This window comes from Oncorhynchus gorbuscha, linkage group LG13, assembly GCF_021184085.1.
Source record: "Oncorhynchus gorbuscha isolate QuinsamMale2020 ecotype Even-year linkage group LG13, OgorEven_v1.0, whole genome shotgun sequence".
Classification (NCBI taxonomy): domain Eukaryota; kingdom Metazoa; phylum Chordata; class Actinopteri; order Salmoniformes; family Salmonidae; genus Oncorhynchus; species Oncorhynchus gorbuscha.
Genome location: NC_060185.1, coordinates 29,273,702 through 29,301,624, shown reverse-complemented (window position 1 = coordinate 29,301,624; position 27,923 = coordinate 29,273,702). Strand labels below are relative to the sequence as shown.

The window sequence follows — 27,923 nt, the reverse complement described above, 5'->3', positions numbered from 1 at the left end:
GGTGGTATATAGAAGATAGCCCTATTTGATAAAAGACCAAGTCCATTTTATGGCAAGATCAGCTCAAATAAGCAAAGTCCATCATTACTTTAAGACCTGAAGGTCAGTCAACACAGAAATTTTCAAGAACTTTGAAAGTTTCTTAAAATGCAGTCGCAAAAACCATCAAGCTCTATGATGAATCTGGCTCTCATGAGGACCGCCACAGGAATGGAAGACCCAGAGTTACCTCTGCTGCAGAGGATAAGTCCATTAGAGTTAACAGCCTCAGAAAATGCAGCTCAAATAAATGTTTAAGTGACAGACACATCTCAACATCAACTGTTCAGAGAAGACTGTGTGAATCAGGCCTTCATGGTCAAATTTCCGCAAAGAAACCACTACTAAAGGACACCAATACTTGATTAGGCCAAGAAACATAAAGAATGGACATTAGACCAGTGGAAATGTGTCCTTTGGTCTGGAGTCCAAATTTGAGATTTTTGCTCCCAACCACCGTCTTTGTGAGACGCGGTGTGGGTGAACGGTTGATCTCTGCATGTGTATTTCCCACCGTAAAGCATGGAGGAGGAGGAGTTCTGGTGTGGTTGTGCTTTGTTGGTGACACTATCAGTGATTTATTTAGAATTCAAAACACACTTAACCAGCATGGCTGCTACAGCATTCTGCAGTGATACGCCATCCCATCTGGTTTGGGCTTAGTGGGACTATCATTTCTTTTTCAACAGCACAATGACCCAACACACCTCCAGGCTGTGTAAGGGCCACAATCCCCCGACCTCAACCAAATTGAGATGGTTTGGGATGAGTCTGACCGCAGAGTGAAGGAAAAGCAGCCAACAAGTACTCAGCATACAGTGGGGCAAAACAGCATTTAGTCAGCCACCAATTGTGCAAGTTCTCCCACTTAAAAAGATGAGAGGCCTGTAATTTACAGCCCCAAAACATCACTGCTCTAGAGGAGATCTGCATGGAGGAATGGGCCAAAATACCAGCAACAGTGTGTGAAAACAAGGTGGTACATAGAATTGAGAGGAACAGAGGGTAGTCAGGATGGTCAGGTTTAGTTTTGTAATTAATGTTTGTTAATTTTACTTGTAGGGCTGCTGGACTTCCAGATAAGTATTGCAATAAAGTGGAGAGAAGGGTCCATGCTCTTCCTGACTAGAACACAAACCCTGACACTAATGAAAGACTTCAACAATGGAGATAAATTGGCACCCCCATCACTTTTTGACAGGGTAGAATGAAGAAAATGAATTGGTACAGGATAGAAATCTAATGTAGCACATTTATATTATTTATCATGTAATTTCTGAATAAAGAGGACCGTATACATTACATACTATGAACCTTTATTTTACTGTAGGCATGACCTTGATTAAGCAGTGCACATGAACTACTCAACTGACCGAAGGAAAAATACTAATGGATTGCTTATATAGACTGTGATTATGTGAAAACGTCAATTCTGTTATGACATGTTTTCTTTGTAGGATAAAATAATTTGACTGTGCCTAACAACTTCGTCATACAGGGACCAAGATTCTATCTACAGGATAGACTTTAGTCTTTTATATTTCTCTTCCAGCATGGTCTTTATGAAAATGTTTTATTGTTAATATAATAGGAATGTTCAGAGATTAGGATGATATGTTACACACACAGCTCAAAGCACTTTGGGAATACATCAAGGTAAATACAGGCTTTTATTTCAGACCATTCTTGACAAAGAACTGTATGCTGTAGTACTGAACTAATTCTTCATAATAACCATTGAAATACATAACCTACAGGAGTGTTACTGATCTAAACAAGTTGACATTAGGACACCAAAGGAGAACAGCCCCGTCCTCCAATTCCTCCATTTGTTCTCAGAGCCAATCGCACTGACCGAACCAAACGGGACAGGGCCGTGGAGGACGATGAGCAAGATCTCCACTTTTTTTAAATGTTTTTTTTTTAAATATTTTTAAACGGTCATTCTTCTGTACACAGAAAAATATGGTGACCTAGAACACCACAACACCTGGCATACACAGACCTCAACACAAGGAGGGTGGTGACTAAATACAAACGTACAGGTCTGAAGAGTCAGCCTACGATCCACCTGCACATACACAGTCTCACACAAGCACTGTACACAGCACAACAGGTCACCTAGATTAAACACATGGAGCCAACAAAGGAGGACTAACATCTATTGTGGTTGACTGGAGAGCCAGTATAGAACAAGGGGGATTAAAATTCTTATTTAGATCACACACACACACGTCCGTACGCATTTCAAACTCAAAGCTACACGCCTGTGCAGAATATACTATTGTTACTTAGTGTTGAAGTGGCAATATATGTTCAAATATTATATGTAACCTTTTTTTCAGAATATACAATAATGAAATGCATTATACGGACAGACGAATAGACAATGTAAGCTGTTCACACGTTCAGTACATCAAAATGAAGAGTTTCTATATTAGTTTCTTCTCACGACAGAGTGCAAATTAGATGCTTCTCCAAACTACTTCAAAAAAAGTTAATTGCTTCTTTGTCAAGTCCACTTACATAACCCCATAAAATAAAATACACACAAAAATCATTCTAGTAAGTGTTAAGTAGTCAAATATGGAATGTGAAGAAATAAAAATGTGGTCAAATTTCTGTTCAAAACAATACAAATAAAAGTCCATTGCAGTTTAAAGGAGAACATAATACAAATAATTTAAAAGAGAGCAGGTTCTTGTTGTTTGTATCCCCTATTGTGAGGATGGTAAGCTGGTGAAGAACACAAGGAGACAAACAGGTGACTATGGGGTCAGGGGTGGTGGCCGTTCACATGCCATAGCCAAAGCCAGGCTGGGGAGGTTGGCCGTAGCCGGTGGGTGCTGCTGGGTAGCCGTAGCCCCCATATCCAGGCTGGGGGGGAACAGCCTGACCAGGGCCTGAAGTGAGCATGAGCTGGGGCGTGCCTGCAACATAAACACAGGACACTAGCATGAGCTTCGTGACAAGACTACTAATATACAAACAAACTCCAAAGGGTTAACACTGCCCAGGTGCTACAACTTCAAAGCATTATAGACCTCCTTTAACATATTCAACCAATAGAGCAGCAGGGTTATGTAGAGGTCAGGCCACCGTACCATAAACAATGGGCTGGGACTCTGTGTTCTGCTCCTCCTGTTTCCTCAGGGACTCGGAGGCGTCAAGCTTGTCGACCTGAGAGACAGGGAGAGAGGTGAGCATGTTAACCACAGACACAACCAGCAAGGGGAGCTCTAATGAGATGCCAATATAACTGACCTCTGAGTTATTTCACTGGCTGGCCGATGGGACCATTCCTGACAGGCAGAGATGAATAAAGTCAAGATTTTACAAAAGAAAACAGGCCGCAAGAGGCAGGCCATGCTACGGTGTGTGGGAAGGTTTTTAGTCAGGCACGGTTACTAGTGGCTACTGGCGATACTAGCTACCAAGCTTGACCACGACAGCCCAGCATTAGGGTTGTAAAGGAGTCTAATTTCAGATTAGATACACACAGCTAAACCTAAACAGAACACTAATTAATATATACAGTACCAGTTAAAAGTTGACACCTATTCATTTAAAGGTTTTTCTTTATTTTTACTATATTGTAGAATAATAGTGAAGAAATTAAAACTATGAAATAACACACATATCATGTAGTAACCAAAACAAGAGTTAAAACTAAATATATTTTACATTCTTCAAAGTAGCTACCCTTTGCCTTGATGACGGCTTTGCACACTCTTGGCATTCTCTCACCCAGCTTCACCTGGAATGATTTTCAAACAGTCTTGAAGGAGTTCCCACATATGCTGAGCACTTGTTGGCTGCTTTTCCTTCACTCTGCAGTCCAACTCATCCCAAACCATGTCAATTGGGTTAAGGTCAGGTGATTGTGGATGCCAGGTCATCTAATGCAGCACCAGTCTCCTTGGTCAAATAGCCCTTACCACAGCCTGGAGGTGTGTTTTGGGTCATTGCCCTGTTGAAAAACAAATTATAAATCTGCTAAGCGCAAACCAGATGGGATGGTGTATCACTGTAGAATGCTGTGGTAGCCATGCTGGTTAAGAGTACCTTGAATTCTAAATAAATCACAGACAGCAAAGCACCATCACACCTCCTCCTCCATGCTTCACAGTGGGACCCACACATGTGGAGATAATCCGTTCACCTACTCTGCGTCTCACAAAGACGGCAGTTGGAACCAAAAATCTCAAATTTGGATTCCAGACTAAAAGGACAGATTTCCACCGGTCTAATGTCCATTGCTCGTGTTTCTTGGCCCAAGCAAGTCTTCTTACTGGTGTCCTTTAGTAGTGGTTTCTTTGCAGCAATTTGACCATGAAGGCCTGATTCACACAGTTTCCTCTGAACAGTTGATGTTGAGATGGGTCTGTTTCTTGAACTGTGAAGTATTTATTTGGGCTGCAATCTGAGGTGCAGGTAACTCTAAATAACTTATCCTCCGCAGCAGAGGTAACTCTGGGTCTTCCATTCCTGTGGCGGCCCTCGTGAGAGGCAGTTTCAGCATAGAGCTTGATGGCTTTTGCGACTGCACTTGAAGAAACTTCAAAGTTCTAGAAAATCTTCCAGATTGACTGATCTTCATGTCTTAAAGTAGTGATGGACTGTCATTTTTGTTTGCTTATTTGAGCTGTACTTGCCATAATATGGACTTGGTCTTTTATCAAATAAGGCTATACCCCCCCACCATGTCACAACACAACTGATTGGCTATAACGCATTAAGGAAAGAAATTGCACAAATACAATTTTAACATGGCACATCTGTTAATTGAAATGCATTCCAGGTGACTACCTCATGAAGCAAAAGCTGAGAGAATGCTAAGCTGCCATAAAGGGTGTCAACTTTGAAGAATCTCAAATATATTTAGATTTGTTTAACACTATTTTGGTTACTACAAGATTCCATGTGTGCTATTTCATAGTTGATGTTTTCACTACTATTATACAAAGTAGAAAATAGTAGAAATAAAGAAAACCCCTTGAATGAGTAGCTGTGTCGAAACTTTTGACTGGTACTGTATACATACACACAGTGCCTTAGGAAAGTATTCAGACCCCTAGACTTTTTCCACGTTGTTACGTTACAACTTTATTCTAAAATGTATTAAATAAATGAAAATAAATGAACAAAAATGTAAAAGAAATCCTGTTTTTGCTTTGTTATTATCGGGTATTGTGTATAGATTAATGGGGGAGAAGCTATTTAATACATTTTAGGATAAGGCTGAATCCTAACAAAATGTGGAAAATGTCAAGGGGTCTGAATACTTTCCAAAGGCATTGTAAATACAAATAAATAAAGATGGTCCCACCATCCAGCCACCAGATGCATCTATTTCCATGTGTTTGGACAGTATGTAGAGAACCAAACCCATTTCAACAGCTCTAATATGGGCCAACATCACAGAAAAATGACTACCAGGGATTACAAGCACTATCACAATGCTAACACCAACAATAAACTTTCCCTACCATGAAGTTGAACAAACAGATTCAATGAATCAACTGGAAACCTCAATAATAATAAAAAGTTCTAAATGGAAAGATTATATTTATACTAAAATGATCAATAACCAGCAAATAAGGGAAATCTTTATCATGTTGGTCTGCTTGATTAGTTATTAAGCAGCTTAGAGCAGGCATTGTAAAAGAAAAGGCAAGACTGACAATTCACAGGTTCAAGCAAGCAGCATATTGAATATGAGAGACACACACAACCTATGCATCCTGAAAATTCACAAGATCACTTCAACAAAACCATAAGTCATCTATGAATATACTTCTCTCCTGTCAGATCACAACGTAGGGTTCAGTTCTCTACATACTTGCCTTCTGCCAAAACAGTCAGTACATTGTTTTAAGATGCAGGTAAACAGGCTGTAGGTTCATTGAAGGGGAAAGAGACATGCCGAAGCAGCAGTTAGGTAATTTCTCTGTTTAGAAGAGTGCATGAGAAAGGCAGAGAGCCACAGTGGAGGGAGTGAGAGGATGGAGGGATGGTTTGTACAGCCAGTCAAGGCATCCAGAAGCAGGCACAGCCAACAACGTCTCCAAGCCTGTCCAAAAATGCTGCTAATGCTATGGGTGGGGGAAACGCATGCTTGCCCTGAATACAATGCAAGTATGTTACACGCGTTCTACACACAGTACCCCACTTGTCATTGAACAGACCACACTTTACAGTTCTGGAGTAGCAAAGACACTACAGTACAACTAATATAACAAATAAAAGGAACACAATTATAATTAAATGCAAAAAAGATCTCCATACATGTCACAATTTGTTGAGGATATTTACAACTAGGCATTTTTTACATTGAGAGTTAATTCCGTAAACCATTACATAAAAGGGTACTCAAAGAAGGATCAACATTTCCATACACAATGTGTTCTATTCTCCCACTTTGCAGCCGTCTCCAGCTGTGCATAGCCCAAATATGAGGCTACATTACTTCACTATAAAAGGACAAAATTTAACAATGTTGGCCCTAAGCTCTGGTCAAACCACATGCAATGTGGTCCCAGGGCTGTTTCAGCATTCAATTCAGTACAAATCAAACCCCAGTACTCTACCAAGGTTGACCACTAAATGGCAAGTGGTAGAGATTATCACAGCCTCAAGCCAACAGCAGACCAGTGATATAACAGACAGTGGTAGTTTTTCATTAGTATCTACAGGTCTAAGGGAGAGTATTGTCTGACTACAGTAGGTTATCCAGAGTAGAGCTCTCCTTTTCTGCTCCTGGACAGTTACTGAGTTTGCTGGTTTATGTGGGCAGCCTCAATGGAACAGAACTAAACATCCCTCTGTTTGGGTGTTGCTGGGGTGAATGAGTTATTGAATCCTGATTGGTCAGTCACTGATTCAACCCTGGAACAAAGAACAATAGCTAATAGAGCCATCCCAAACCCCAGCATTGCCCAGCAGCTCCCCAGAGGCAGGGTGGGAGAGCCCCTCTCCAGACCATTCTGGGTCTAGTCAAGGTGTGGAGTCAGAAGCAGCAGTGACATGGGGAGGGTACAGACTCATGCAGTTTCCTCTAGTTTCACTCCTCCAAACTACAGACTACAGAGGGTCAAAAAGAATGACTGGAAATTGATTGGACTTTCACCTTTTCCTTAATCGCGTCAACCTGAAAGGGAATTCAGAGAGGAAACTTAAGAAGAAAAACAAAACCAACTCTCTCCCAGAGAGAACAAACGTGGAATCAGAGAAAGAAAAAAAAACTATCAGTGAGAGATGGAAATAAGCCACTTTTGATACAAATGTTGTACTTTTAAGTTAGATATTTTATATCAGCAGACCTGTTTTTAAAATATCATTACAGTAATCATACACCATGCATAATTATGTACAATTGGTCTACATAGCAGTCTATTTCTTCCCGTTTGTCCTGGATCCCAGCAGACTATAGCCAATACTACCATTATGTTCTACCACAAGAAGTGATATTTCTGTTATTTCTTGCCATATGACAAATATATATATGTGGCATGGAAAAATACTAAGCAGTATGAATCTCCTGATGTTAACATTTGTATGGAAAAGTAGCAGAGATGAAAACCCAAATCAAAACGGAAGACATGATTACCGATTACCGGTAACATGACAGAGAAACGGAACAGGATGAGGATGTGGTCGGCTGAAGTTGTGGTTGTTTACAAGATCCTAAAAGGTGACCTCCTCAAAAAGATAAATTGGTACATTAAAAACATCACCTGACAACGAATTGCCTCGCCATGTTAATAGTAACCTACTTTTCACTGTAGACACTGATAACCTAAGCACAAAAAACCCTTACCACACTCTGTATAAAATACCCTATGGGGTGAACTGCCATCCAAGGCGTGGGCAACCTAACCCACCTTGGAGAGGTACTCCCTCATGACCTGGATGAAGTAGGGCATGGAGAAGTCCATGATGTTGTGCCTCCAGGCCGTCTCCAGCACCACGTCAGGCCTCAGCAGGTCGTAGCAGGTGAAGAGGCAGGCGGCAAAGCACTCCTTCTTGTCCTCCTCCAGGAACCAGGCCAACAACTCCTCAGCCAGCTCCAGGTCTTTCGACTCCGATGCATACTGCATGGCGTCCTACACACAAAACACCACAGACATACACATCAAAACAAGGAACACCCAGAGAAAGAATTCAGACAGTGACGTCAAAAAGCAATGTTATGATCCATACATTTTACAAAAACAACAGCAGCATGGGTATCTGTGTGAGCAGATGATCACTGGTCTTTAGACAAAATATTAGTATTTGATATAAAGTTGAGGAGAAGCTGGACCTTGTAGAGTTTGTCCTTCTTGCAGAGTTCCACGCTCTGCTTCCAGCGGTTGTTGCCTTTGAAGAGGTAGGCAGCGATCCTCCTGAACTCAATCAGCTCATGCTTCTCCAGGCCCTGGGCCAGGGTGATGTTGTCAAAGTTGTCGTAGGCATCAATGGAGGCACGCAGGGCCTGGACAGGACAGAGGTGTAACAATAAGAGAGAAAGTCATTTCTGCATGACAGAAAATGAATGCAGACTTTTTTTTCAACAAAGGAACTTTCTCTTTTCACAATGGTAATTCAGTGTTTTCACAGATTCTTCTCGCCAAAGTATGAAAAACTAAGCTTATGTTAAAAGATCTCAGTACCGCATAGTCTTCCTCTGTGATGAAGAGGTTGTTAAGTGCTTCATTGACACCCTTGTTGTTGTGATTCTGCACTGACCGCAGGTATGGCTTGACCAGGGACAGCTGCTTGGTCTGGAGGTGGAGAGAGAAAAAAAGTCCAGTCAGTGAACAGTCAAGCAGGTCGTTCTGAATGCCAAAGATTGCCATACAAGAAGCTATCAAGTATGGACAGAGTAGCATCCTAGTACCTTCATGAAGAAGTTGACTGCGCGGGTGTGATCGAGTCGTGGTGACAACACTATGAGCAGGTCGTTCAGTAACAATGGTTTGAACTCCAGGTAGAACTGGATAGCCTTGTAGTATAACTCCACATTGGCCACCTGGAATCACAAGCCTCATACATTTCAGCTGCAGGATGTGGATTTCTAGTCAGTGACAAATACTTGGCCTCATACAATGACCAAGGAATACATCATGACAACAACCAATACGAAATGTTTGCAAATCTAAAACATGACATGTTGAGCTTGTGTGTTGTTGCAGTCAGTTACCTTGGTGACAATGTCTTTGAACTGTCCCTCCTTCCAGGCGTCTGAGGGGTGGCTCATCATGGTGAGGATGGCGTTGTCAAACTCCTCATACTTGTCATAGAGGAAGACCAGCTCTGCCCACAGGTGGGCCTGCTCTGCAGCCCTCAGGACCTGAAGACACACATTAACATTATCGTCACCCACCCCAAAAACAGCACACAAAGATATGAATCACTAAATCACACATTGCTGCATTTAAATAACATATGAACAAATATCAAAATATAAAGACTTTGCAGATCATTTCAATCCGCTTGCATATAGACATCCATCTCGTAGCTTTCTTCCCCCCTCTTACCTTTGGAATGTTGACTCTGGACCAGAAGAGCTCCAGGTGCTCCCTCATCTTCTGGGGTTTGAACTTGGAGTAGAGGATGGCCAGCTCGGTGAACATGCCCATGTGAGCCCGCTCCAGACCCAGGGCTGCCTCCAGCATGGTGATCAGCTCCTCAAAGTAAGCACGGTCCTAGAGACAAACACAACCACGGCATCTTCAATCAACACAGGACCATTAAAAACACATTTATCACATGCTGTGGTATGGTAAATTATTTTCTTTAACTCTGGCCAGGATAAGGCAATTGCTATGAGAGTGAATATTGGTAGTAATTGAACCAAATGGGCCTTACCTGGTAGTAGTTGATGAGCTCCTCCAGTTCATCAGCATGGACAACAATATGCAGGCCACACATCTGTGCCAGGCGGAACTCATTTCCATCCACACAGGCAAAGCACACCTCTTTCCAGGTGCGGGTGCTGTTGGCTTTGCGGGCTCCATCCACGGCGGCCTGGTACTCTCCCAGGTGGACCAAGGTGGACGCTAGCCGCCCGAAGTTGGACACGTTGTTGTAGAGCAGCTTGGCCGCATCATACATCCTCTCATCATAACACCTGTCACCCACCTGAAATAGAGAAATACTTCATAAGAAAAAAGGTATGATACTGGTCAGCAGTGATGGAGAAGGATGTGTCAGGTAAACGTGTGTGGGGGTGTGCCGGTGTGTGTATGCGCCAGTATGGGTATTTTGTGTTCAGAGCGTACCTGTTGGATGTGGGCGTTGTTGGGTCCATTGATGAACTCCTCCAATTCAGCCAGGCGGTTGGTCTTGGCCAGGGCGAAGATGAGCTCCGTCTCCACGTAGGACTCACGGGACTTCTTACGGGCCATCTGAAGGAACTTCACCAGGTCCTCCCAGTTACCTGAAGATAGTAGAGGAACATTTATATTTACTTCACTAAACCCTTTTCTCCTGGCCTGGATTCTGCAACTTTGAGATTGCAGGAAGTCCCGTCTCTTTAGCATATGACACAAGGAGTGGAATGTTAGAGACTGATAGCCAGACTACTTTTCCCCCCAAATTGGATGCAGGTGAATACCTTCCCCTCCAATAGCAAGCCTACATTGAAAAACCCTAATGTTGGTTGTATGCTGGACATTACGTGGATCATTTTCTTTGTCTCTTACCACTCTGGGCTGCAGCCTGGCCCACCTCCATGTAGGCAGAGGGGTCATCAGCCTTGATGTAGGAGTCGATTGCCTCCTTCACCAGACCCTTCTGCAGCTGAGCCTTGGCCAGCTGGCTCCACACTGGAGGCTCGTTGCAGCGCTCAGCAAATTCGTAGGCCCGGTCCAGGTTCCCAATGTGCTCAATCAGAACCTAAAAACACACAGAAATTACTTTTGTCAAGTTTACCTCTTAATCCATAGAATTCAGACAGAACAGTAGCATTGCCCACAACGGGAATTAAACAAGCAACATTTTGGTCAATGGTCCATTTGCCAGAGCAAAAAGACTCAACCACTGACCTGCACGGCGGAGGTGTTGACGTCAAACTTCCTGAAGATGGCGAAGGCCTCCTCGAAGAGCTCGTTGCTGATGGCGATGTTAGCGATGTCGGGGGCATCGTAGTTGTCCAGGCGGTTGATGTACTCCATCACACGGGTACGGTCTGCCTTGATGGCTGTCAGGATCAGCAAGTTCTGCAGGTTTCTGAATAAAAACACAGATGAACTCTGCTCAGCATGACAAACTAAAACAACAAGTTTAAAGTTACAAACAAGCCTGATATTGAAAGAGCAGACACACAATGGACAGCTCAGTCTGCCAGTGAGCACAGGTAGCAGAGCTTCAGTAGCCCTAGTACCTGTGTTCACTGAAGACCGAGTTATCCAGAACGATCTTCTCCAGCAGCTCAATGAGTTCGTTGGGGAGGTCTGCAGTCATGAAGGCCTTGACTGTGACGGACACCTCCTCTGGGTCCTGTGTCTCAGACAGGGCCGTCTGAACAACCTGAATGAAAGACAACAAACATCATTCCAGAATGGAGAGAATAGTCACCATTCTGCAAACTTCTAGCCAAACAAGTCACAAATAACAATTTAACCATCGTGCGAAATATAAGCAACGTTTCGGTGGGACGTCACAGAACATTTTGGCCCATGGTTTTAGTGAGGATGAGGTTTGCATTTCAAACAGGCAGGAACAGGTCCATACCTGGTCGATGAGGGGTCTTCTAAACGGGTTACTCTCCAGCAGCACGCTGGCCCACAGCTCAGGGTCTTTACGGCGAACCAGGTAGCGAGACAGACTCTTGAACAGAGAGTTCTCATTGCACACCTGTACAGGAAATGTAAGATGATCAGTATTTGAGGGAAAACATACACAAACAGTGTAAAATTAACATTTCAATGTATTAGTCAAGTAAAAATGTCATTCTTATTTCCCCACTCACATTAATGAGCTCCTGGTCACACTGTCCTCTCTCGTAGGCCACGCAGGCCAGGTGGGGGTCCCTCTTCTCACAGTACTTGCCCACCACGCGGCTGTCGTAGAAGGTGTTCTCACGCAGGAAGCGCTCTGGGTTGTTGTTGCTGTCGATGTAGATCTTGGCCAGGGCATTGTGGGTAGCTGGCTCCTCACAGCCCTCATGGATACGGGCCTCCAGCCAAGGCAGAAGCAGCTTCAGTCTGGAGCCCAAAAAATACACATCTTCAAGTTTCTGGTGCTCATAAACTAGATATATTTACACTTGTAAGTGGGTCAAACAGCACCCCTTCATCCTACTTTCTCTTTCAGAAGTAATGTCACAATTAAATGCACTACAGCATAAAGCCAGTCTGGGCTGAGACGTCCCTCTCCCGATCCCCACAGTCCTTACCTGTTCCTCTTCTCCACCTCAGCCACTAGTTCATCAGTGGAGAACTGTCCTTTCACCACCAGGATCAGGTTCTTAATCACATCCTCAGCACAGTCCACATCCAGCAGCCCTCCAATCACCACCGGCAGACGGCTGGGGTTCACCTGACACAAACACATTTTTCTTATTCACATATCGTACAATGGTGTGTGTGTATACAAACAAAAAGCTGTTAGGCAGGTTAATATGAGTTTATGTACCTTCTGCACATAGATCTCAATGTATTTCTGCAGGGTGTTGCGGTACAGGTAGAGGACCAGGTCGTGGACAAAGTCGAAGCGGTCACACACAATGATCAGGGGGAGCTGATCAGTCAGCTTAGCTTCCTGTGAAGAGAGGAAATATTGATATCAGCTCACATAATCAAACTAACAGTTAGACTTGGCTTTCAGGGTAATTAACAAAATAAAGACTGAAGTAAGCTGTGGTGTCATACTATAGTATGCCTACTTCTCTTCCTTACCTTGAGGAAGTTCTTGACTCGTTCGGGGTCGTAGCAGTTGCTCTCTCTGCAGATTCTCTCCACCTCTTTGATCTGTCCCGTCTTACAGGCTGCCTGGATGTACTTGAAGTGGACCTCTGGGTCCTGGCTGAAGTTAACGATGGAACCCAGGAAGTAGAACAGACCTGGAATGAAGAGAGAACTTAGTCCCCATAGATAGAGAGGTAGGATGAACAACTATGTGGTTGTTGAGACAGTCATGACCATGTTCCATGCAGGTGAGGACAAGACTAGGTGGTTTGCGTCAGGTGTATGGTCTGCTTACCTTCGAAGCTCTTGAAGGACTCAAAGAGCTCAGTGAGGGAGTTGGTGGAGAGCTGCTCGTGGTACTTAGAGGCCACCTGGACACAGATCTGCAGGTTCTGACGGATGTTGGCCGACAGCATGGCCCGAAGACACTCCAAAGAGTCCTCCACTGACAGGGAGCCAAAGAAGTTCACCAGCCACTGCAGGACAGAGTCAATACACAGAGTCAGTGCACAGACAGGAAAAATACCAGAATGCACACATTAGTCAATAAAGCTTTATTAATTAAGAGCAAAACACAGCAAGTACACACTTGTTCACCAAGACATTCTATTCCATGCAGTGTGTGGTTGTGTTAAATAGTGTCCTATACCTCAGGGTTGAGCAGGTGTGTGTGCACCACAGCCCGTTTGATATCGTACAGGTCGGTGTAATGCTCCAGAGCCCTCTGCAGCAGGCCAGCCTTCTCACACAGCTGGGCAACGTGGGCACGGTCGTAGTGGGTGAACATCTGGTTGCCCAGGATGGCATCAGCCACCTGAAGCAGAAAAAAAACATCATACATGAATTTAAAATCCATGACATCACGAGTCAGTGGAAGAGAAGCAAATAAGAGTGTGGCACTAAAAGACAAAACATGCATACAATTGCTGTGTAAGTGTTGGGTCTGTGTGGAATGGGGTGTGATGTGTGTGTACCTGTGGGGCATGGACCAGGTTCATCTCCAGCAGGCGTGTCTGCAGAGGCCCCTCAGCAGGCCTGTTGTTCTTCAGGGCATCCAGGAGGAAAGAGGTACACTGCTGGATCAGGTTATACTCCATAAACACGTCAACGATCTGAACAGGGAAACAGACAATACATCAGCTACCACACATCAATCATGTTACTGTATACAGCACCTCACAGTGCAGCACTGAACAAGGTTTTTTTCCTTCAGAAAATGTATATGTAAGGGAAATAGGACGATAAATGAATGGTTGAGGTGGTGAAGACGTTTAGCCGTCTGACCTGTGTGATGTCGGCCAGGGGCTCCTCATCCTGCACCAGCATCTGGGAGAACTGCAGGCCTTGTTCTGGACTGATCCTCATCACATTCCTGAGCAGGAACATCCAGTCTGGAGTGTAGCCCACCTAGAAGGGAAATACGGAAAACGCATCCGTTAGTTAAAAACGAAATACAATCTAATTGACCATATTAAAGAATTCCATTTTGTGTCAAGTCAAATGTTATATTGGTAAGGACTTAGAAAGATAGAAACACCACAACTAACCTTTTTGGCATAGAGGACAATTTTCTGGAACTGTCCGGTCTCAGCGAAGCACTGAATGACCTTGTTGGGCACGTTGGCCCTGAGGTAGACACTGAGAGCCAGAGTGGGGTCCACTGATTTCACCAGGTCCCCCAGCTCCTCTGAACACTCCAGCTATTAAAAAAAACACATGCAATTTCCATAAATCCCTAACCAACACTGTCACGAATAAAGTCCTAGCCAGCCCAATAGTTATAGGGATATTTGAACAGCCCAGTGCTATATGTTGAGCAATACATAATTGGAAAATAAAACTGTTAAGCTCAATGTTGAACATCCAAACTCAACAGTAAGCGACAACTATAGTCTAAGTTTATTATGATAACTATGGTTTCCTTGCCTTGTCCTCTTTGAGCCATTTCTCCAGCAGCTGCTTGCGTCCCTGCTGAAGGACAGGCCTGCACAGCTCCAGAGACTCAAACTTGTTGAGCTGGCCCTGGTCCAGCAGGATGCCAAAGTACTGCAGCAGTGGAGAGGTCTGGCCCGGCTGGGCCGGCACACTCTGGAACTTACGGATGGTGTCCGGGGTACGCAGGATACCCTGGGGAGGAGGAGGAAAGGAGCGTTTTGACTTTCAAAAAATTTGCACATGATAGAAGACTGTAGTAGTAGAAACCTTATTATACACAAGGCAGCTGGAATATCATCCAAAATACATTTACCAGATCATGATTTTAATAGTTTGGTGCATTGGCAGTACCTTGGGAGCATTTGCGGCCACCTTGGCAGCCTCAGAGTAGTTCCCTGCAGCGAACAGGGTGTTGAACTTTCTGGCGAACAGCTCCTCGGCCCCTGCCAGGTTGTTGCGTACGGCCATGCGCAGGGCTAGGTCTGGGTTCTGGAGCACGTTGGTGATGTAGGGGATGATGTTCTCCTCCTCCACACACACTGACAACACCTGGACAAACACATTAACACACAGACAGGGTTAGAGAGTCCACTACTATACAGACATGAAAATGTGTGTACTATTACATTAGTTTATATGTACTGACAAATTTAACAAAACTGGTATATAATTCCTTTGTTAAACTCACATATTTCTTCAGAATTTAATTGAACGTGTAAAAAGAATGTTGCTAGACTAGAGAATAGCATTTGTGAATTAACTATACAGAAACACACTGCTCCATGATGATGTCTGTGTGTGTGTGTCTGTGTGTGTGTGTGTGTTACATTAAGATATAAAGGAGCAGCAGACTGGAGGGTTAGAGAGCCAGGAGCTTTAAGGAGATTAGGACGCCTGGCGTGACAGGATCTCCAACTGTGTTTCACATGCTGCTCTCTGCTGGGGGTGCCGTTAGATCAGTATTAAACAAGGCTTCCCTCAGCCAAGGTCACCAAGTGACAGACACACACACACAAACGTCAATTTGGGGCGGCATGTAGCCTAGTGGTTAGTGAGTTAGACTATTAATCGAAAGGTTGCTAGATCGAATCCCCTAGCTGACAAGGTAAGAATCTGTCATTCTGCCCCTGAACAAGGCAGTTAACACACTGTTTCTAGGCCGTAATTGAAAATAATAATTTGTTCTTAACTGACTTACCTAGTTAAATAAAAAGGTTAAAAATAATACCTTTTATTTTTATTTATAAAAGCACACTTCCACACAAACACACCCTGTTTTTCCACTGTCACATATATGGGACTCCCAGCCATCATCACACAGGTACAGTATACAGTGTTTGTGAATTCTGAGGAGGAGACCTGGAGCAGTAGGCTCTACAGACATGGATCAGCTTTCCATCCTCCTGAATATTTAATGACTGTGTTTTGGACAGGAAACTCATTGATCAGCCCACTGGCATCTGGTTACTCCTGATAAAAGGACTAAAACACTCCCATTTACCAGTGGAGACATACCTGTCCTTTCCTGTTGACTCCAATGATGCCAGCGGTTGGTTCATGTGGGGCTGTAACAAAGATGGTCTCCCCACTGATCCGGTTCATGTAGATACAGGTGCCAGTCTCCAGGTCATACAGGTGGATGTAGCCATATTTGGTGATAAGAAAGACAACATCTTGCTTAGAGCTGATCTAGAGGGCAGAGAGCAGGGACACAAGGCTTCAGAAGCTGTAGCATAACAGGTATTAATGCAGAGGGCCTGCATGACTGTATGGAACAGGTTTGAGTTCTTGTCTGTGAAGTGGTTCCAGTACCTGCATGGCTACAGGGAAGTCATTCTGGGCCTCAGGAGGGAAGAACACGTCCACTGCCTTCTTTGGAAACGGCTGATTGCCTGTTGGTGGGGTTCCCACTTCAATTATGTGTAACTAGGAAAGCAAAAACACATTCAGAGGAAAAAGAACAATGAGACATCTCCCGGTCTTATTTGCTCATTTTTCTTTTTCCATTCCATTCCAGCCCTCCCTGAGTACTCCATGTCCAAGCTGGAGATTCCTACCTTTCCTCCAGCTTGCCCTCGGACAGCGAAGCAGAACAGTGTGGATTCCTCTGTATTACCCTCCATTTTGAACTGGGCGAAGCCGGCGGCGTGGCCCTCAATGGGCTGGGACACCTTCCTGTCCACAGAGTACAGCTGCATGGCTCCCACCACACGGTTTTGCTAAAATGAAGGAATACACATACTGTACAAGAGCTTGTGCTACAGCAGTATTTTCCAGAGGTACATTAAGCCGTATCAGGGCAGAACACTTCATAATGCTGTGCAAGCTTCAAAACAGCCAAAAAGCATGTTATTAGCATCTATCAGGTCAGTGTATTGCTGTACATTAGTGTTGACACTCACACGGATTAACTTCTATGACAAACTCATTTAAAAAAATGCAAGTCACTTCAGTAGAATACAGCTAGCGTCATCCATAAATCCAATCTAATTCCCTCTATTTCAGTACCTGTGCTGAAATCCCAATGAGAAGCAGCCATTTCTGTTTGGCGTCAGTGCGGTAGTTGATGATTTGACAGCCTGCTAGGCTGGAGTGTCTGTCAAAGACTTTGACTGGCTGAGAGTCTCCCTCCATGCTCCAATGGTAGACGGCGTTGTCTGTGACCAGTGCTACAGTGTTGAGGGAGATCCACTTCCAGAAAGTGACGTCATCAGTCATGGTGTGAGCCTTCATCTTGCTCTTCATCTCAATGTTGAAGATCTGGAGGGTTTTTGCAGCTGAAAATTCACACATTAAAAGGTTTAGCAATATGATTATCTAACACTGTATATCCACGAACTAATGTAAACTACTAATCACCACACACAAACAGACTAGAGGGGAAATGAAAATAGTGTAATACCAAATTTCACTTGATTTAGAAATAGTGGTAGTCATGGTTTGGTGCGAGTGCCACCAAATGACCAAACAAAACAGCACTTGCAATGCAGAAAGCAAGACCACAACGACGGGCAACCAATAACGTGGTAAGATCTGCATTCAGGAAGGAAAAGACTCAATACAAAAAAAAGGTAAGACATCACCAATCCACATGAGGCTAATAAACAGCAACCACTAGTGACTGGTCATTTACAAACCAGTTTCTTCAGAAAGTTTACACTTCTTGACTTATTCCACATTTTGTTGTGTTACAACCTGAATTGAAAATGGTGTTAATAGATTTCTCACCCATCTACACACAATACTCCATAATGACAAAGGGAAAAAGGATATTTTGAAATGTTGATAATTTATTGAAAATGACATACAGAAATATGTATTTTACATAAGTATTCACACCCGAGTCAATACTTTGTAGAAGAACCTTTGGCAGTGATTACAGCTTTGAGTTGTCTTGGATATGTGCAATCAATGTCTTGGATATGTGCAAGCACTGTTAAGTTCGATGGGGAGCAGTAGTGAACAGCAATCTTCAAGCCTTTCCACAGATTTCCAATAGGATTCAAGTCTGGGTTTTAGCTGGGCTACTCAAGAACATTCACATTCTTGTTCTGATGCCATTCCAGCGGTGCTTTGGTTGAATGCTTAGGGTCATTGTCCTGTTGTAACATAAATCTTGTCTCCAGTCTAAGGTCATTTGCATTCTGAAGCAGATTCTCATCAAGGATTTGCCTGTATTTGACTCCATTCATTGCTCCCTCCATCCTTACCAGTCTCACAGTCCCTGCCGCTGAAAAGCATCCCCATAGCATGCTGCTGCCATCACGCCTCATGTAGGGATCGTGTTAGAAGGGTGATGAGCTGTGCCTGGTTCTCCAGACATAGCACTCTGCATTCAGACCAAAGATTTACATTTGTCATTAGACCAAAGAAATCTTTTGCTCTTAGACTTTCACATGCCTTTTTGCGAACTCCAGATGTGCGGTAATGTGCGTTTTTCTCAGGAGTGGCTTCCGTCTGGCCACTCTCCAATAAAGCCAATATTGGTAAAGTGCTGTAGACACGGTTGTCCTTCTGGCAGCTTCTCCCATCTCAGTCAAGGAACTCTATAGTTCCGTCAGTGGTCACTGGGTCCTAGACCACCTCCCTGACCAAGGTCCTTCTTGCATGGTTGTTTAATACCCTTCCCCAGACATATGCCTCATCACAACTCTATTGTGGAGATCTAAGGACAAATCCGTGGACTTCACCTTGTCATGACGTTGCCCTCATTGGGTACAGCAAGCCCCATCACCCTCTCCCTGTCTTCTACACCCAGGCTGCTGTGGTCAGAGAGGTCGTAAATTCCTAGAGGAGATTATCTCCTCATTGCCATAGTATAGAGACAGAGTGGATTTTCATAGAGAACAAAGGAATTTCTTCCACCGCACAGAACTTGAGGTCCGAACAACATTTATGTTCTGGAGAAGGTATAACAGATCGGTGAAGAATTCAGCTACGAACTGGTCCGTTTGGTACAATTTTGTGAAACTCACGGGAGCCAATACAGCCACATTACCATAACGCTGTTTATCTTTTAACCATAACATGTGGTTAAACTCTTAGACTATCGATACCGACAGAATAAGAACAAGTCATTGATATGAATTACTAGTCTGCAGCTAGGAATTCGGTATCATTGAACGCGAAGACCGACAACCGCCGAAACATCTATTCTATAACGACATGAATGTCACTCTGAACTATCCATTCTAACCACGACAGAGAGAGGACGGACACTCTCCAACAGAAACAAACTTCTCAACAGAGACCCGACGACACACTGAGCGTAAATATATATATATTGATTGCAATTGTTCCCGAATGAGTGAGCATTCATGTGCAAAGGATTAGCATTTCAATTGTTATAATTATCAACTGTGTGTTGTTCTCAGACGACCCCAACTTCCCTTTTGTACACCAAGCCGCCGATGCCGGTTATCCCACTAGGGAAACTACGTTATCATTTCCTTGTAACTATCTAATGTTTGTTTATGCATTTCTGTGAATAACTTAGTTAAATCATTTATTTACTAAGACGATGTATGGATGACTCAGTGAAGACTGGGTTCGTGCAGATAACCAACCATTTACAACGTTTGGAATGAGACTAACGTGAGGTAAAATAAATAATTAAAATCAGAAGATTATTGATCAGATATGAAAATATCTGAAAATTTTAGGAAAATTATAACTTTGTAATCTGAATATTTTCCTTGGTGCCCCGACGTCCTAGTTAATTACAGTTACATGATTAATCAGTTTAATCACGTAACAATAATTACAGAGAGTAATTTGATAAAGATTAATCTTCAGTTTAATGATGCCAAAGACACGACAACAGTATAGTTTCTGCTTAGACATGCACTGTTAACTGTGGGACCTTATATTGAAAGGTGAGTTTTTCTAAATCATGTCAAACCAATTGAATTGTCCAAAATGTGAACTACAATAAAGTTGTAGTGATATCAAGGATGATCAAAGGAAATTGGATGCACCTGAGCTCAATTTAGAGTGTTATAGCAAAGGGGTGTGAATACTTATATTTATTTTCAATAAAATTTGCAAGCATTTGTAAAAACATGTTTTCACTGCCATTATGGGGTATTGCGTGTAGATGGTTAAGATTTATTTTAATACATTTTGAATTCAGGCTGTAAATACAAAATGTGGAATAGGTCAAGGGGTATGAATACTTTGATGGAACTGTATAAGGTCTTCCATTAATTACTGTTAAAAAGTCCTACTATTGCATGTGCCTAGTCATAGGTGAACTTCCAGGAGTTAGAGCAGCTCTACAGGATTCCTAACCACAGTATGCTCATCCTGAGATGAATTAAGAAGTTTGGGATTGGGCCTGAATGCTGATTAACGCAAGACCACAAAACAAACTGATGCGATGACGTACGAGAAGTGTCTTTGGATGCACTGACTGACAACCATTCCATTTCAGGCTTTCCAATCACTGGCTTATTATTGGAGCAAGGAAAGTGTTTCCTATTCATTAATTTCCTGTGTCAGTAGCCTATGATGAACCTGCTATTGTTAACAAATTTCACCACTCAAAAGTCTATAGGCCTACATTTCCTGTTGTGTAATGCTATGCACCTGGACTACAAATCAGAGCTACATTAAAAAAAATAAAACTAGCCCATCTAATGCAAAGAGAAATGACACATTGGTCACTTACATTTTTTTTTTTTTTGCATCTGAACCCTTTGGAATTACCTGGAATTCTACATAAATTGTTTAAAAAAAAGTGATCTGTTCCTCTAAGTCACGACAATAGACAGTGTGCTTAAACTAATAACACAAATTATTGTATCCTTCTTGTCTATATTGAATACATCATTTAAACATTCAGTGTAGGTTGGATAAAGTATGTGAATTCCCTAGGCTGATGACTTCTCCAAAACCTAATTGGAGTCAGGAGTCAGCTAATGTGGAGTCCAGTCAATGAGACGAGATTGGAGATGTTGGATAGAGCTGACCTGGACTTTAAAAAACTCAAAAAGGTTGAGTTTGCTATTCACAAGAAACATTGCCTGATGTGAACCATGCCTCGAACAAAATAGATCTCAGAAGACCCAAGATTAAGCATATTGACTGGAATGAAGCTGGAAAGGGTTACAAAGTATCTCTAAAAGCCTTGATGTTCATCAGTCCACGGTAAGGCAAATTGTCTATAAATAGAGAAAGTTCAGCACTGTTGCTAGTCTCCCTAGGAGTGGCCGTCCTGCAAAGATAACTGCAAGAGCACAGCACAGAATGCGCTCAATGAGGTTAAGAAGAGTCCTGGAGTGTCAGCTAAAGACTTTTAAAAATCTCTGGAACATGCTAACACATCTGACGAGTCTACAATATGTAAAACACTAAACAAGAAAGGTGTTCATGGGAGGACACCATGGAAGAAGCCAGTGCTGTCCAAAGAAAACCATTGCTGCACATCTGAAGTTCGCAAAAGAGCAACTGAATGTTCCACAGCACTACTGGCAAAATATTATGTGGACTGATGAAACTAAAGTTGAGCTGTTTGGAAGGAAGGAACACACAACACTATGTGTGGAGAGAAAAAGGCACATCACACCAATATCAAAACCTCATCCCAACTGTGAAATATGGGGGAGGGAGCTTAATGAACTCCCATGTTTATCAAGACATTTCGCAAGAGATCGTTAGGCCTGTCCACCAATTGAAGCTCAACAGAAGTTGGGTGATGCAACATGACAACGACCCAAATCACAGAAGTAAATCAAGAAACAAAATGGCTTCAACAGAAGAAAATACACCTTCTGGGGTGGCCCAGTCAGAGTCCTGACCTCTACCGGACAGAGATGCTGTTGCATGACCTCGAGAGCGGTTCACACCAGACATCCCAAGAATATTGCTGAACTTAAATAGTTTTGTAAAGAGCAAATGGTCCAAAATTCCTCCTAACCGTTGTGCAGGTCTGATCCACAACTACAGAAAACGTTTGGTTGAGGTTATTGCTGACAAAGGAGGATCAACCAGTTACTAAATCCAAGGGTTCACATACTTTCACCACCCTGCACTGTGAATGTTTACATAGGGTCTTAAATAAAGACATAAAAACATAATTGTTTGTGTGTTATTAGTTTAAGTAGACTATTTGTCCATTGTTGTGACTTAAAATTTGATTTAATCTTCATCTATGACCAATTTATGCAGAAATCCAGGTAATTCCAAAAGGGTTCACATACTTTCTCTTGCCCTGTATATACACAGTACTATTTCAAAAGTCTGGTCACACCTACTCATTCAAGGGTTTTTCTTATTTTCTACATTGTAGAATAGTGAAGACATCAAAACTATGAAATAACACATATGGAATCATGTAGTAACCAAAAAAACTGTTAGCCACCCTTTGCCTTGATGACAGCTTTGTACTCTCAATCAGCTTCATGAGGTAGACCCCTGGAATGCTTTTCTAACAGTCTTGAAGGAGTTCCCACATATGCTGAGCACAGGTTTGCTGCCTTTCCTTCACTCTGCAGTCCAACTCATCCCAAAACCAGTTCAATTGGTTTGAGGCCAGGTGATTGTGGAGTCCTGGTAATCTGATGCAGCACTCCATTACACCCCTTCTTGGTCAAATAGCCCTTACACAGCCTGGAGGTGCATTTTGGGTCAATGTCCTGTTGAAAAACAAATGATAGTCCCCATCTGGTTTGCGCTTAGTGGATGGCATGTCGCTGCCAAATGCAGTGGTAGCCATGCTGGTTAAGTATACCTTGAATTCTAAATAAGTCAATCACAATCAGTGTCACCAGCAAAGCACCACCACACCTCCTCCTTCATGCTTCACGGTGGGAACCACACATGCAGAGATCATCCATTCACCTACTCTGCATCTCACAAAGACACAGAGGTTGGAACCAAAAATCTCACATTTTAACTCCTCATACCAAAAGGACAGATTTCCACCTGTCTAATGTCCATTGCTTGTGTTCCTTGCCCCAAGAAAGTATTTTTATTGGTGTCCTTTAGTAGTGAATTCTTTGCAGCAAATTGACCATGAAGGCCTGATTCATGCAATCTCATATGAACAGTTGATGTTGAGATGTATCTGATACATCAAGTCTGAAGCATTTATTTGGGCTACAATCTGAAGTGTAGTTAATTGCCGATTTCTGAGGTTGGTAAGTCTAATGAACTTATCCTCTGCAGCAGAGTTAAGTCTGGGTCTTCCTTTCCTATGGTGGTCCTCATGAGAGCCAGTTTCATCATATCGCTTAACGGTTTTCACGACAGCTCTTGAACAAACTTTCAGTTCTGGACATTTTCCGGATTGACTGACCATCACGGCTTTGCTTATTTGAGCTGTTCTTGCCATAATATGGAATTGGTATTTTACAATCTTCTGTATACCACCCCTACTTTGTCCCAACACGCATTAAGGCATACCTGTTAATTGAAATGCAATCCAGGAGACTACCCCGTGAAGCTGGTTGAGAGAATGCCAAGAGTGTGCAAAGCTGTCATCAAGGCAAAGGGTGACTACTTTGAAGAATCTCAAATATATGTTGATTTGTTTAACACTTTTTTTGTTTACTACATGATTCCATGTGCAATTACATTGTTTTGATGTCTCCACAATTATTCTACAATGTAGAAAATAGTGAAAATAAGGGAAAACCCTGGAACAAGGTGTCCAAACTTTTGACTGGTACTGTACACACAAAAGTATGTGGACATCCCTTCAATTAGTGGATTTGGCCATTTCAGCCACATCCGTTGCTGACAGGTGTATAAAATTGAGCACACAGACATGCAATCTCCGTAGACAAATATTGGCAGTAGAATGGCCTTACTTTAGAGTTCAGTGACTTTCAACGTGGCACCGTCATAGGATGCTGCCTTTCCAACAAGTCAGTTTGTAAAATTTCTGCCCTGCTATAGCTGCCCCGGTCAACTGTAAGTGCTGTTATCATGAAATGGAAACGTCTATGAGCAAAAATGGCTCAGCCATGAAGTGGTAGGCCACACAAGCGCACAGAAAAGGACCGCAGAGTGCTGAAACAGGTAGAATGTAAAAATCTATTCTCGGCCACAACACTATCTACGGAGTTCCAAAATGCCTCTGGAAGCTACGTCAGCACAATAACTGTTCGTTGGGAGCATCATGAAATGGGTGTCCATGGCCGAGCAGCCGCACATAAGCCTAAGAGCACCATGCGCAATGAAAAGATTCTGTTGGAGTGGTGTAAAGCTTGCCGCCATTGGACTCTGGAGCAGTGGAAATGGGTTCTCTGGAGTGATGAATCACGCCTTACCATCTTGGCAGTCCGACAGACAAATTTGGGTTTGGATGATGCCAGGAGAATGCTACCTGCCCCAATGCATACTGCCAACTGTAAAGTTTGGTGGAGGAGGAATAATGGTCTGGGGCTGTTTTCATGGTTTGGGCTAGGCCTCTTAGTTCCAGGGAAGGGAAATCTTAATGCTACAGCATAAGTCATTTTATACGATTGTGTGCTTCCAACTTTGCGGCAACAGTGTGGGGAAGGCCTTTTCCTGTTTCAGCATGACAACGCCCTCGTGCACAAATCAAAGTCCATACAGAAATGGTTTGTCGAAATCGGTGTGGAATAACTTGACTGGCCTGCACAGAGCCCTGAACTCAACTCCATCTAACACCTTTGGGATGAATTGGAACGCCGAAGTCCTGTGAGCCAGGCCTAATCACCCAACATCAGTGTACGACCTCACTAATGCTCGTGGCTGAATGGAAGCAAGTCCCTGCAACAATGTTCCAACATCTAGCGGAAAGCCTTCCCAGAAGAGTAGAGGCTGTTATAGCAGCAAAGGGGGGACCAACTCCAAATTAATGTCCATTATTTTTTAATAAGATGTTCGACGAGCAGGTGTCCACATACACTAATGACCAAAAGTATCTTGTCTGACAAGTGAACGATTAAAATAGAATACATAAAGTGTCAAATCAATATTCATCAATCAACACAAATACAAATTAATTTGGCTACAATAGTCTAGTATTGAAATGTTGCATTGCCTATCTGATTTTCTTGAAGTCTAATCTGCAATACACTTTGTCTCTGAATGCAAGGTTCTTACACTGCAGCCCAGGATGCACTGACAAAAATCATGCAAACCATGACTATTTTGGCCTATAGTCCAAGACCAGCTCTCAAACTGGATATAGTCATAATAGGGGAATGAATAATACATCATCAAAAGTTATCACAAGGATCTTGCTTCAGCGGAATGTTTCACTGGCTCAGTCTGTACATTAGCCTTGACCTCTACGCAATTGAGACAGTAGTGTGCAATATAAAAGGTGCAGAAGGTATTCTCAGATGTTTTTACTTTAACCCTTTGTTCCTCAAACCTAGAGGTCTTGATGAACTCCCTTTAACATCCCTATTCTGTTTGCCATTTACCCTATAGCCTCCTGTTTAAAAAAAAAATCAATCCCCTTGTGTTCAAAAGTAGAATGGAAGCACTCTTTCCTATGTAAACAGAACATAAACAGTACTGGGCAAACATTCCAACACAGTGCAAACATGATTACAACTTCCACAACTCATGATATATAAAATCCAACTCACCGTCTGCAAACATATAAGAAAGCATTAAGAAACGAAAAGAGCAAAAACAAGCAAAAATAGAAAAAGCATTCATGATAGTATGACAATTTTATCAGTGTACAAAAGGGGTTCAATTGTTTCAATTTTAGACTACAAATTGCAACTCACAAGCAGTTTTACTTCTGATTTTTTTAAACAAAAAATAAATGGACAGGCCTGTATATGGTCATTAACAGGTGAAGCAGAATGTGACAGGCCTAGATTATTAACTTGCTGACAAACAAAATCGTACATACACAAACTCCCTTTAATATTAGGACAGCAACACATAGGAAAATGAAGGCCTACAGCAGTGAAAGTTGACGTTAACCACTTAGTTTGGGTGAATTAAGTTGTTAAAAACACAGCCTCTGTACATATTAGTTCAGTCAAAGGAAACAAGTCAGGCTCAGTGGAAGTCCTTACCTTTGAGGGCAATAACTTTGCTAGCAGGGTTCATGATGGCGCTATCTGCAGAGATGGGCCTACGGATTGGAGTGTTGGGGTCGGCCATATCAATGATGACAACCTGTGCCTGCTCGCCCACCTTCTCTCTTATACAGATGAACTTATCAGACTCCATAGTCAGGGTGCTGAATCCAATGTTAGCTGGGTTGATCCCCAGGTTCTGGAGCTAAAGGAAATGGAATTACATTGTTAGAAAGATTTTGATTTTAAAAAACAATTGCTAGTGTGACTGTGTAGCAGAGGTGATTCAGTGAACTACGCTTGCATGATGAGTGAGTGATCTTGTCTGAGACCCGAAAACGTGTTGGCTCCTGTCCTGGAACTAATGCCAACACTTTAGTTCAGTGGGCTAACCGACCTTAAGGCTCATGCACAGGTTAATGATCATTGCAGAGATTAAGATTTTATGTTGATGATCATTTGTACTGTAGCTATCCATTTGTACTGACTCAAACCCATTACCCTTTTATCATCCTATGGCCATAGATATAGCAACTACATCAAAATAAATAATACTAACTAGCTAGGCATTGTAGAAAGCCATGTTTTAACCATAGAACATCTGTCTGTGGATTAAACCATTTTAGTTTACTGAACAACTGCCTCACTTGAACGTCAGGGTAGGGGTAATCTAAGATCAGTGTCAACACTAGCAGAAATAGCTAAATGTATCTGGCTGTTATTGAATGGACTGTCAAACAGAAACGTATCTATCTAGTTAAGTAGTTATCCATTACTTAACATGACATATGTTTGAGTTAGCAGGCCAATTAAAATCAAAATAGCAGCCATCATATAAAAGCAGTTAACGTTACGTTTGATGGCAACCACAGAAAGTTAACGTTCACTGTCACTGTGCTAGTCTTTTCGCTAGCTAGCATAATATGGCAACGGGGAGGAGAGGTCATTCATTTCGCTGCGGGTGTTGGACTGCCAGCTACAGTTAGCTTCGCTAGCTAACAGTTAGCGAAAATCGTCAAGCAACCGATAAAGCTCTGGAGGGGTTTAGTGCGATAGTTACGAGCCCTCGCCACGACTAGTATTTCGCTATACTGTTTTCATACCTGCAGGTGCTCCTGGAAGCGAATAGGTAGTATTTGAGCCATTGCGGATTTCCTTTGCTTCTACGAAGTCCTGGAATTCTAGCTAAAAAGCTAGCTGGCTAGGTTAGCACAGTGCTAGCTACGACCTCCTCGCTCACTGATTCGTAAGTCGTAGTCAGACAGTGAATATTTACGTCCAAGCAAGCTGTTATTGGAAATATTTTCCAAAATATTATGTCAAGTGTAGCCGCCGGATGTTTATGCGTTTTCTCCACTGCCGGAATGGATGGATAGCAGTGTCTTAAACACTGATCTCAGTCCAAACCTGCAATGGCGGCGGAAACGGATCAAAATCTAAGACGGAAGAGGAAGCAAGACATCCAACTCCCTAATCGTTTTTGTTCATATACAGTCAGTGAACTAAACCGATAAGACACAGCTGCTATCGCATTGAGAGC

At 42.7% G+C, this 27,923-nt stretch overlaps 1 protein-coding gene across 6 annotated transcripts; it reads right to left on the bottom strand.

The window, feature by feature from the left end:
• Positions 1-1,690: 1,690 nt before the first annotated feature.
• On the bottom strand, positions 1,691-27,923 carry LOC123992666 (clathrin heavy chain 1-like). 6 transcript variants are annotated; one of them, XM_046294018.1, is made up of 34 exons: positions 27,487-27,923; positions 26,381-26,588; positions 25,937-25,939; positions 17,376-17,644; positions 16,925-17,086; positions 16,680-16,793; positions 16,383-16,556; positions 15,219-15,416; positions 14,859-15,059; positions 14,480-14,632; positions 14,217-14,339; positions 13,907-14,044; positions 13,582-13,746; positions 13,228-13,408; positions 12,924-13,087; positions 12,661-12,786; positions 12,422-12,564; positions 11,996-12,230; positions 11,758-11,880; positions 11,408-11,553; positions 11,070-11,253; positions 10,728-10,920; positions 10,305-10,462; positions 9,892-10,164; positions 9,561-9,728; positions 9,224-9,373; positions 8,921-9,052; positions 8,694-8,804; positions 8,345-8,515; positions 7,923-8,144; positions 7,169-7,189; positions 3,304-3,341; positions 3,144-3,219; positions 2,828-2,969 (listed from the first exon to the last, which is right to left on the bottom strand). In XM_046294018.1, exons 1-33 carry the CDS (start codon positions 27,526-27,528, stop codon positions 3,189-3,191), a joined length of 4,920 nt encoding a protein of 1,639 aa, XP_046149974.1. In that variant the 5' UTR covers positions 27,529-27,923; the 3' UTR covers positions 2,828-2,969; positions 3,144-3,188. The 6 variants fall into 6 exon arrangements, with proteins under 6 accessions (XP_046149970.1, XP_046149972.1, XP_046149971.1 ...); XM_046294014.1 differs by lacking the exon at positions 3,304-3,341 and having other exon boundaries at positions 1,691-2,969; XM_046294019.1 differs by lacking the exon at positions 7,169-7,189.